Below are 12,177 nucleotides of genomic sequence, written 5' to 3' on the forward strand. Positions count from 1 at the left end.
TCCCACACACAGGCACTAGAAGAACTCTTCCACAAGTGCCTACCCTGAATCCATTCCTGCTTGGACAGCCTGCCCCACGTACGGGTCTGTTTTGGTTATGTCATTAGTTCTTCAGAGTTGAATCTGGCCCCTCTCTGGATCTGCAGACAGGGCCTTCTTAGGGCACCATCAGTGACATTTCACTGCAACACTTGCAGTGCCGGTGTGTGCACTTGTTAAAGAGCCAGAGCTGCGTTTCACCGTCTCAGGGCAGATTAACAGAAGAGAAACGAAGCAACAAAAGTATTTTCCATGTTGAGAATAACAGGGGGTGCAGAATGGCCGTAATTTAAGATAACAGGTGGTTAACTCCATCGACATTTAATTTTGTATTATTAAAAATCAATATCTGTAATTTTCTGTCTAAAAGACTCGTGTATATAATCTTTTGCCTCTGCTCTTTTTAATACCTACTTATACGTTGGTCATACTCTATAGAAAACGGACAAGAGGGAGAAAAAAATCAAGTCAGATACTTTTCACCAAGCTTCAGAGTCTCTTAGGAGCTAGAATTTTTGTTTAAACCACAGTGTATTAAATGTATTAACCATCATTCAAGGTGCTGATAGTATCACCGGCTGAAATTCTGATAAATCCAGAGGAAAGGAGAACTTTTTCTGTACAGCACAGTTTCAAGTCCTAGACCTAAAGATTAAGCTCTCAGGAAGGAAATAACTGTACCGTCAAAGTACCCTTACAATGTGTAAAACACCTTTATTCACTATCTCTTTGTACTGGAACCAAAAACATTTAACTATAAAGCAAATAATAATAATAATAATAATAATGATTGAAAATAGAACAAAATAAAACTAAAATCAAAACAAAATTCTATAGACTCACTCTGGGTTAAACGAAGCCTATCCTTCATAAACTCTATTAACACCCTACTTTTATTTTAAGTTTTATGTCTTAGCATTACTTTGGCATATAAGTGAAAGCCAAAATGCATTTATTTAAGGAGTAGATTAAGTCTGGATTGGTTTGATTTGTGGCTTCTTGTCCTCCTTGAAAATGCTTCAAATTATCACTGTGAAATACAAAGACTAGTCAGGCTGGCAATGCTCCTTTTTCATCCCTTCTTTACTGTACTTATTTTCCCTCTAATTTTTATTTTGGAAGGATTTCTTTTAAACCAAGTGTCAGCTTGTTTACATTAAAATGTGTTAATTAGTTGGCTAAATAGATATGTCAATTATTTCTTGCTATAAAATACTAAACTAAGATATTTGAATGTTACCAGTGATCAAATGATTAATTTCAATAAACCTTACTGATATTGATGAATTATTTAAAATACTGCATAAACTCATTCCATTGCACATATGGATATAACAGAAATGATGGCAAATGCTACAGATGTGATGTTGAAAATGAAAACAGAAAACATGTTAGAATAATAATTATCTAGTCTGATGATGATATAACTCCATAAATGAGCTAACCTCATGGTTTACTTTTTAGGTTTTGGTTTTATGTCTTTAAAGAGTGAAGGAGTTTGACTAATGATTTTTATTTAAATCTTTACATATTGTAAATACTTTTTACATACTGTAAACAATTACAAGTTAACAAAATTAGAAAATGATTTTTACTGGTTCTCAAGAGAGGCTTAAAGTACTAAGGATAAGGGATAATGAACACAAAAAATCATGTAAATTTGAAATCAAGATTATACTAATTTACTAGTTATTCTAAGATTTATTAGCTCTGAGACAAAAGTCAACATAAGAATTTTGACTTTTTAAAACTACGAAAGAAAAAGTGGTTAATTGACGCTGCATATGTTTCTTTTATATGAAATAATGCACAAGCTATTAAATATGTAACAACCTTTTAAAATGTAACTTTATCTTGGCAAGCGGAATACATGCAGTTCTTTACTTTGGCGAGAAAAGACATGAAGTAAGAGTGACTGATTAGGCCTAGGCAACAACTTCACAGTTACTCCAAGCATTGTAATCCACGGAATTTGGAGGCTCAGTCCAGCAAGTCAATGTTAACATTACTTGAGATGCTAAAACCTATACATTTTGTATGAAGATTTCACATAAAAATGTCATTAGAAATCACAAAAGAAAACCACAATCATAGACCTGAACTTTTTTGGATCTTGAATGTATTACACCCCTAAGTACAGCACAAATTGTGTAGCTTTTTCCACGGCTCCAGCTATTTCCTTGCTGGTGATTCCCAAGTCTCTACCTCCAGGAGCCCAGACCCTTACCCTGAGCATCATTCTTGTGTCTCCAACTGCCAAGGGGACATCTCTATCTGAGGTCTCCAGTGGCACTGGCGCCTTAAACTTGCTATTATGTCCAAAACCGATCTCATCATCTTGCCCTTAAACTGGATATCCTTTATTCCTTTTCTACATGAACGGCTGCATCACTTATCTAGACACCCAAGGAGTCCTGCCAGACTCGCTCCTCTGCTCTACCCTACTCCTCCGCCATATTTAATCGGTCACTATGTGTGCCAATCCTATTTCCTAAACATCTGCGGAATCTAACTTCTTTCACTCACCCGCATAGTCACTGCTTTATTTCAGGCCCAATATTATCTGAATTACTGCAACAGCTTTGTAACTATTTCCTTCTCTCAGTTTCACCTCACTTCAATCACCCTCCACAATGCCATCAGAGTGACAAGAGACAAATCTCCTCTGCCTAAGTTTCTTCAGTTGCTCGTTTTCAGGAATTAGGGCCTTTGTCACCTGTCATCTGCTCCTTTCAAACATAATCCTTAAATATCTCTTATACCAAAATATTTTCTTTTGCAAATGCTGTTCTTCTGCCTGGAAGGCCACTCACTGATTAATTCATTTATTAACAAAATACTTATTGTCAATTATGTACTAGCTGTGCAGGGCTTTGAAGATATAAACAGAGGAAAGACGTGATCCTTAGCTTCACTCAGGATCTCACAGTGAACGTGCCATTCTACTTCTCTGGTTTCAGTGTTGAACAGAAGTTTAAGATGTCCATGGAGACTCCAGATAAACTCCTAACTCTTCCTTTCAAACTCAGCTAAAGAGACACCTTGTCTCGAAAACTTCCTCAGCATTCCCATTACTCTCTTTACTGCAGTTGGGGGCACCATCTCCTGTGGGCCCCTGACACCAAGGACATATTTCTATAACATTTTCTTGTAGAATTATAACTCTTGGCTTGTTTGAGTTTTTCCCACTAGGCTGTGAGTCTCCTGAGATCAAGTGCCTTCTTGGGTCCCCAGATCCATAGTACAATGCCTGACCCACAGGCAACCTCATTCAGGAAACATTCTTATTTTAGGACCACAATATGTGTCGTGTGGCTACGATGTACAACTTTTTATAGTTATGTTGATTTTTCAAAGCAATAGCAATTTTTAAGCCAAGATTTTAAACTTTTATGGTTTTTAACATATTATAAACAATTACATTGCAAGTTAATAAAACTGATAAAATTATTATTATTTAGTTCTCAGGATATGTTGTAAAAGTACTTTCTGTCTTGTTTCACTGTTTTATAGATACTCATTTACTACAAAAAGTTATGCATATACTTTTTCTTCATTTAAAGCAAAATTTGTCTACACTAATTTAAAGAAACAAACATTTTTCTATCTCTAAAGGAACACAATTACTAAGGAGAATTTGCGATATTGAGAAAAGCACTAAAAGTTATATGCTTTAAAGTAATATGTATTTAATGCATTCCTTCTCAGATTTTGATATGCAACTCAATTCTTTAAACAAAATAATTACATACAATATGGTGTTTTCCTTTTTTTCATCTAACATTATATTATTAATCGTTTAATGTTATTTCTAGTTTTTGAAAACAACTCTAAGCCTGTATATTATACTCATGTGGCTATCCCACAGTTTATTTCACAATTATCCTTTACTTAGGTAAGTATAACATATCACTATTACAACTAACGCATGATAAAACATATCACTGTTGTAAATAATGCTGTGATAACATCCTCAAACATGCAACATTGTACACATCTCTACCTCTACAGGATAGAACCTTAGAATGGAAACTATTGCATCAGAAGCACAAATTTCTAAAGGCTCTGGATACACATAAAACAGTTTTCCAGAAAATTTGTACACGTTCACATTTGTTTCTGTATTAAATTCCTGCTTATCACTAGTTATTTTTTTCACTGCTTATCACTGGTTATTTTTAAAATTTAAACTTAAAATTTAAAAAGATTTTAAAATCTTCATGTAGAAAGAGGATTTACATGTATTTTTTCTAGCAGTGTAAGGAAGCGTGATTGATGCGCACAGATGGTAAAAGTAAAAATGATGCCTTATAACTGTGTAGCAACATGGCCACCCACCTAGTCTTGTTTAGTTCTCCCAAAAACCCCATGAAGCAGATAATATTATTTCTACTAGAGCTGGGAAATAACCTCAAGTCAGTCAACACTGAAACAGCCCATTTAAGCCCTTCTCAGGAATTCCCACTCAAACCCTCAAGTATTTGGTTGAGAGAAAGTAGCAGGTAAAAGAGTAGCTATTTCATTCTTTTTCCTCCTTTCTTTCTAGCTGGTGTGCAATTTGCCAGATAGCCCTTAATAAAAGGAAGTACACCTCGGGGTTTCATCTGTATCAGCAGCAAATTGCCTCCCTTGGAAACTAAGCTAATTCACGTGGACTGGCAGCCTACAGAGCTGGAAGGAGCCTACTCACATCACAGATGGATTCTATAGCTGAGGCAGTTTTCTCCTTTCTTCAGAAGAGTATCACTCTTGCTGTAATGACATGGTCATTCATGTATAACAGCTGCTCCTTTAACACAGTGCTGGGGCTTGGTGAGTGGAAACAGCAGTAGTCTTTGAGATGGGCATCTAGAATGGCATATTTATTTTTATTTTGATTAAAAATGACAAATTCTTACCTTAACTATTAATCCTTTTGAATCAACCAACCATATCTTTTTTATCGCTTTCTCCTTTGGTAAGCCTTCTTTTTCCATGGCCATAACAATCAGGTGTGCAATCCCTAAGGCAGCCTGAGAAAGAGGTTATGAAAACAAAAGTGTTTAAGGTTGTTCCACATAATATCTTATCAAGAGTTACACCCCATTTTGTCTTTGTTAAAGAAAGTACAGAACAGCTCTGTTTATTGACCTAAAGAGGTATATTTATTCATTTATACTGGGAGCAAAGTATTTTTGTCACGTTTGGGTTAAGCTAAATGACAATTAATTACTCTCCCTATTACAACAGAACCATTATTATGTGGCTTGTTATTTAGGCACAGATAAAACAGTGATATCTTTGATTGTCAGTATCTTTAATCCTGTTAATACAATTAAGATTCTCTCCAACAAGAAGATATTGAATTTAAAATAACGAACTGGTCAACCTTGCTTGTTGAGCTGTATTGTTTATTGTTGGGTTCAAGCTCCTCTGGTTGAATTTGCAGAATGAAGCCTGGTCACTTGGATGGGAACTTGACCAATTAGGCAATAGAATGAGACACATAAAATCTGTGTTCCCAAGCATTTACTTACTCTCTTCAATTGGACAAAGAAAGTACTGTGAAATTTCTTGCAAGATTAAAGGAATCAACCTCTGTAATATTTGATAAACTTTGTGATAATCTGTGAAATTTCCAAAACCTTTTCAGGACAAACAAGTGCCAGTTTTAAACCATCCAACCATGAACACCTCTGCCCTCGGAGTATCAAGAGTATCAAGAGCTGGCCTGTGCCATTCATCAAAACCATTTGGAAATTCAAAGAAGATGTTTACTAAAATTAAGGACAGCATGCAACAATCTGCAGAAATAAAAAAACTGAAATTTTAATGAGCTGGAATTTAGCATTAATTTTTATTTCCATGTGAAAATGAATTTATGATTTACATTCTGAATGCTTTCACATGTTTATATCTTGTCATTGAAGTTCTAGCTTCGTGTATTTTACTTTGCTTTAAAAACAGGTAAAGTCAAAACCAACACAACATACACAGTGTGTATCTACCAGTGTGATACATTTATTCATAATTATATTAAATTTGAAAATTTAAAGCTTCTTAAAATATATATAGCCACAAAGTATTTCTCCTTTTATTACATTTTATAATTCTAAACAAATTTTGGCAGTTTTCTCACAAGAAGCTCACACTCACATGACATTTTAATTTCTATTTTGGGGTGAATTATTATTATTGGAGTCTAGTTTTCTTCTTTCAAATGATTAACTTATAGAAAAAGATAAAACAGCATAATTTTGTCTTGTTGTCCTCTTCTTCTAAAACTTTTAAATGTTTTGGGTTCTTTGCATGTGAACAGTTATAATGCACAATAAATGTTAAAAATATTTTTTTCTTAAAAACATGTATATAGTTATATATGTGCATATTGAATTGTGAATCAAATTAAGACAACTTTTGTATGTGACACTGGAGGATACTAAAAGTTAGCATCAGATATAATAGCTTAAATATTTAAAGGCTTAATTTTTTTTTTGAGGAAGATTAGCCCTGAGCTAACATCTGCTGCCAATCTTCCTCTTTTTGCTGAGGAAGACTGGCCCTGAGCTAACATCTATGCCCATCTTCCTCTACTTTATATGTGGGACGCCTACCACAGCATGGCTTGCTAAGCAGTGCCATGTCTGCACCGGGGATCTGGACCGGCGAACCCCCAGGCCACTGAAGTGGAACGTGCGCACTTAACCACCACGCCACCGGGCTGGCCCCTAAAGCCTTTCATACATAATCACACATTTTAAAACTTTTTGTTCCTGCATGGCACTTTAAATATGCAAAAACCCATGGCACCATTTGATAATCATACAAATTTAGAACTGTGAAAAATATGTCTATACCTATACCATACTAAAGTCTCCCAGGAAAAATTAATATGCCTCAACAGTTATTGGAATCTGGTTTTCTTCTTTCAAATGATTAACTTATAGAAAAAAGCAAAATTTTCAATAAAACCTACATTTGCAACATACTAAAAATTTGAAAGACTATCTGAAACTTCAAATTAATGAAAAATTAAAATGAATTCTATGTCCGTCAGTTTAGGAGACCATAAGTGATATACAGGCAGGTACCTCTCCAGCTCCTTGGAACAGTATCGTTTGATCAGACAGTGTGTTCTTGGTTATTCGAAGAGCTGCAAGGATGCCGGCGACTGCAACGGATGCTGTTCCTAAAACAAGCAACAAATACCCTCGAGTCACTCTCAGAAGGGTCCTGCGGAATTCTAAGCCTCAGATCTTTATTCACATCTTGAAATCATCACACAACAGGTTATCTGCTACAGAAGGGAATGTGCAGTTGTCAGATCCATGGCTGCGCACGAGGTGAAATTCTCAGGCTACATACATCAATATTTTAAGATGGCAACCTACTGCTGTTCTTGAAAACTTTCCAAAAGGAAGGTCCCATGTCCTGATTTGGTGATGCAATGAATAAGAGCATGGGGTTTGGATTCCTATGTGGATTCCAGCTCAACCTGTTTACTAGCTGAATGAATTTAGAGGAATTATTTTGTACATCGGTTTCTTCATCTGTAAAATAGTTGTACTGTATGAGATTAAGGAGTACTAAGTGCTATTAGATTCTTCCGCCTAATTACCCTCGGGGCTCTGAAATCCATTCTGATCTCTCCCACACAAAGAGGGCACATAGCAAATGCTTGCTGATAACGGTGGTAGTAATGATGTTTCTGATACATTTGGAATTTAATGTCTTGATTTTCAACTTGAAATATCAACAGTGAATAGTAATTAAAATCTGATGTTATTGCATTCTTTGTCTTCTACCAATGATCATCACTGGTGGATCCCAAAGGCGCTGGACAAAATTAACGTAAAATTTATTTGGGATAAAAACTGAGTTTTCCTCATCATGCTTCACTGTCATAGAAACTAAACCAGTTCTAATTTTATTGCTTTTCCATATAAGCTTTCACAGATCACAGAGCAGTTCTTTTGCTTTGAACATAATTACACAGCGAAGACTCAGGTCTGAAATAAAACTTTGCAGCTCCTTGCAGTCCTTTCCAGCTGTGTCTACGTTTCGCTCCTCTAAAGTAACAGTGTACCTATGGTGATTCTCAGATCACTCAGCTGGGCAGTAAAGCCTACTTAAACTTTAAACACTCTTACTTGGTTAAAAAAAAAAAAAGCAACCATAGATTACAATAGATTTGATGAATGACACAATGATAAGTCTTATGTATGCCAAGTATCAGAGACAAATTAAACATTTCATCATCAGTATATTTGTTCTTTTGAGTTTTTTGGTTGTTTGCTTCTTTCTTGTACAATTTGGTAGTCATAAATAAGAGCACAATAAATGATAATTATTGAAGATCTGTGTGCCTCTTGCATGTTTTTTATTTAGGAACACAATGTGGACCACAAAAATAAAGTGCGCTTGCAATTTTCAGCCACCATTGCAACAAATTATGAATTCTGGTAAGTCATATATTATGCAAAGGCCACTCTTCTATCCATTATATAAAACAAAAGCCTGTGTAAAAAACATGGCTGATCCAAGTACAAGAGATACCATGATAGGATTAGAATGGTATTTGGGTCATACATCAAGATAGATTCACCAGTGTTGTGAAATAGATGAAAAGAGAATTTTAATCAGAGAGCTCTAGATATCCAGTCACTAGAGAAGTAGTTATTCACGAACAGTATCTCAAGCTCTCTCTGTCTCAGGCTTCTTTGAAGTAAGTTGGCCAGAATTTCGGCTCCCTTCCAACTCTGAGATTCTATCATTTTTAAGAATCGCTATAGATTCTAGTGTGAACACTACAGATTTGACTATTTGAAGAGTCAAAGTTGAAGTATCATCAGCAATCACTGTATTTGTATATTGTTTTTACTTAATTTAATTAATTAATTTTTTTGAGGAAGATTAGCCCTGATCTAACATCTGCCGCCAATCCTCCTCTTTTTGCTGAGGAAGACTGGCCCTGAGCTAAGATCTGTGCCCATCTTCCTCCGCTTTATATGTGGGACGACTGCCACAGCACGGCTTGACAAGTGGTGCCCTGTCCGCAGGCGAGATCCAAATAGGCAAACCCCCAGCCCCCCAAGCGGAACGTGTGAACTTAACCGCTGCGCCACCGGGCTGGCCCCTATATTGTTTTTGTTTTAAATAGAATAGCACATTTGAGGACAGACAGATTAAAATATTCTAAAAGATCCTAACTCTAATGCAGTGACATTTTTAGAGAATGAGTGGCTAAAGCAGTGAACCCAAAAGAAGATAGACATTTAAGGAGCAGAAGGCAGAAAAACATGATATAGGGAAGATAACTGAGAAAAAATGGTCACGGAGGCAGAAGGCAAGAGAGTATACGGTGTCATGGAAACAAAGGGAGGAAGTAGTGAAAAACAGAGAAGAAAGGTCAATCGAGAAACAGAATTAAAAATTTATGCTAGATCATTTTGTATTAAAACTCAAAATGTTTTAAGTTCGAACACATTACCCCAAATAAGGCAAAATAAGGCTCTATCTATACTGGACATCAGAACCTTATATTTAAATGTATATTCTATAGTATTTCCTGAGGACATAATGAAACATCTAAACTTCTCTTCATAGAATTAATTAATAAAATCAGAAATATATTTTTAGCACTACCAAAAGGTTAACATGGACATGATTGCTGTACATGTCCTGGTCCTACCTTGACTTAAATTTCATTGCAGTCAAGGGAGTAAGTGTGGCAAGTTGACATACCAAAAAAATGTGAATGTTTGCAATAAATTATTCCAAAATAACTTTTGTTTTGAGATTAAAAACTAAACTTTTAGTAAATCAGACAAAGACAGGATGTTTATCTTCATACTATCACTTTTAAAGAATATTTAATATTTAACACTGCTAGCAAGATACTAAAGAGATTCAATCTTACTAAAATTGTAGAAACTTCTATTTGTATTTGTGTATAATATGACTTTAACATTAAAAGAAGTCACCAGTTTTACAATGCTTTTGCTATGGTTATTAAATATCTGTCTTCTCTTTTATCAAATAACGACCTCTACTAATGCAATAATTTGTTAAATCTGATTAGAACTACTATATATAACTAGTAAAGGAGACCGATATGTAATCAAATAATTATAATCCTCACGTGCTACTAAATAACTCCATCAGGTAAAGTACAAGAACCAGAAGCAGGGGGAGGAGGAATAAACCTTCTTAGGCAGGGGCCAAGGCACTTAGAGTGCGTGCTACTGTTACAGGCTCTTAACATCAGCCCTGATGTCAGTTCCCCCACATTGAACCCAGCATATATGGGTTAAAACTAAAATCCACCACCCCCTTTCCTGCTTCTCTATCTCCACTCATATGTAAATACCTGTTTCTTTAAACTTGGACTCCTTGAGCTTTACAACTAAATGGGAGTTACAAATTGTTAAAAGCCCGGGTGGCCTGGAGTTAGAGGCACACTGAAGTTTAGCTAATCTTGTGTCCTTGAAGTTTGCCGGGAAAGCCGCTGTCTCAAGAATATCAAGGACCGGAGGCTTCCCAGACCTCAACTCCCCACTCCCGGCGCTGGAACCTGCCTCAAGCAGGAAGATGAGACAACGGCGAAGGACGCCCATCTGCCGTCATCCTCCTATCTCACCATTCCCCCCCCACCCCCCACCGGCCTGGCTGCAAGCAGCCTCTCAAGGCCAAACGCAGGCTGGTGGAAAAGCACCGACCTGCACAAGCTACATCCCCCCTCCCTTACCCAAAACCCCAAATAAAAATCCCTACCCATTCCTTATCAGGGAGCTAGCAATTTTTGAGGCATGAGCCCTTGCTTTGCTCCCTGTGCCTGGCATAGTAAAAACCTTTCCTCTTCCACTCAAGACTGTTCTCGTTATTTGGATTGGCGTCGGGTTCAGAGACCAAACTTTCGGTTACACTACCTCAGCACAAAATGGAAGGACTTATGTGAGAGGTCCAGGACCTCAGATAGCAAGATATACTATGCAGAAAAAGCGTGTGCGAAGACATGGAGGCAGGGATGACTGTTAAAAATGAGAGATTGCACATATAATTTAGTTTCCCCTCCCTCCAACAAACTCTACTAAAATACTAGAAAGGAAATTTAAAAAAAAAAAATCAAAGAGACCAGGAGAAGAGGATAGCAACAAAATTTTGGAAGCTGGAAGGCAGATGGGCAAATGGCAACTGACTTCGTAAACACAAGAAAGCTGAGCTGTTAGCCAGCCATGAGGAATGCTAAGAAGCAATCAGACTGACACAGCAAAACTCTCAAAAGGCCTGGGCATAGGTAAGCGGGGATGGAGAAGAGGCTGAAAAACAGGAGCCTGGTCAGAAATCTGTTAAGTAATTAGAACCCAGATCCATTTCCCTCTCCTTCTACCAGAGAGCTGACACTCCCACAGTCGGGAGGTTTAGAAAAAAACTAGAGTTTATTTTCTAGAGAGGGTCTCTGGACTGTAAGACACCAGAGATAATTGGGTGCAAGGGTGCCATACTGAAAAACAAGAAGATTAAATGAAAGTTTACATATTCAACATGGAAACCCCCAATCTTCTCCTACTTGGCTCAAACAACACTGGCAGAAAGCTAATATCAGGAGAGAGATTGGGAAAATCTCTTCTGTGGAATCTGAACAGTGTAAGAGAAAAGAACCAGAGACCAAGGAGGATTCCTTGAGGAAATGGCTCAACTAGGTCACTTTACAGAAGAGACCTAGAAAACAAGCTCCATTTGTAGGCCGAGCCTCTCAAAACGTAAAAGGAGAGAGAACACAGAACGCGTGAAACGGCAGGTATTCCAGTGCTGCTGAAGCAAACACAACTTACTGGAATGCAAACTGATATGAGGCTGGAGAAGTGCTGGGAGGAGATCGGTAGGGCCTTCCACTACATCCTAACAGTAACTATGCACATATAATAATCTATATGTAAGATCTCTAAACATAATTTATTATAGGTAACAGATGGTTGCTGAAAGATTCTAAACTCAGAGAGCACTGGGCTGAACAGATTTCAGAGTTTTGAGGCTGGGGGTATGTAGACAAATTAGGTCACTGCAATCATCGAGGAGAGAGGATGTTGAACAATCTAAGAAAAAAGTAAGTTGAGAAAGAGGAAATATTTAAGAGATAAAAATCAACAGGTCTTAGGG

At 36.8% G+C, this 12,177-nt stretch overlaps 1 protein-coding gene across 1 annotated transcript in view; it reads right to left on the reverse strand.

The window, feature by feature from the left end:
* The window catches only part of ME1 (malic enzyme 1), a 175,742-nt gene that overhangs the window by 24,465 nt on the left and 139,100 nt on the right, over positions 1-12,177 (reverse strand). Inside the window, exons 8-9 of the mRNA XM_044757491.2 lie at positions 7,110-7,207; positions 4,938-5,051 (exon numbers count right to left, since the gene is read on the reverse strand). Of these exons, the coding sequence (XP_044613426.2) occupies positions 4,938-5,051; positions 7,110-7,207 (212 nt within the window). The remainder of the gene's footprint in view (positions 1-4,937; positions 5,052-7,109; positions 7,208-12,177) is intronic.

The sequence above is a fragment of the Equus asinus genome, chromosome 24 (assembly GCF_041296235.1).
Source record: "Equus asinus isolate D_3611 breed Donkey chromosome 24, EquAss-T2T_v2, whole genome shotgun sequence".
NCBI lineage: Eukaryota > Metazoa > Chordata > Mammalia > Perissodactyla > Equidae > Equus > Equus asinus.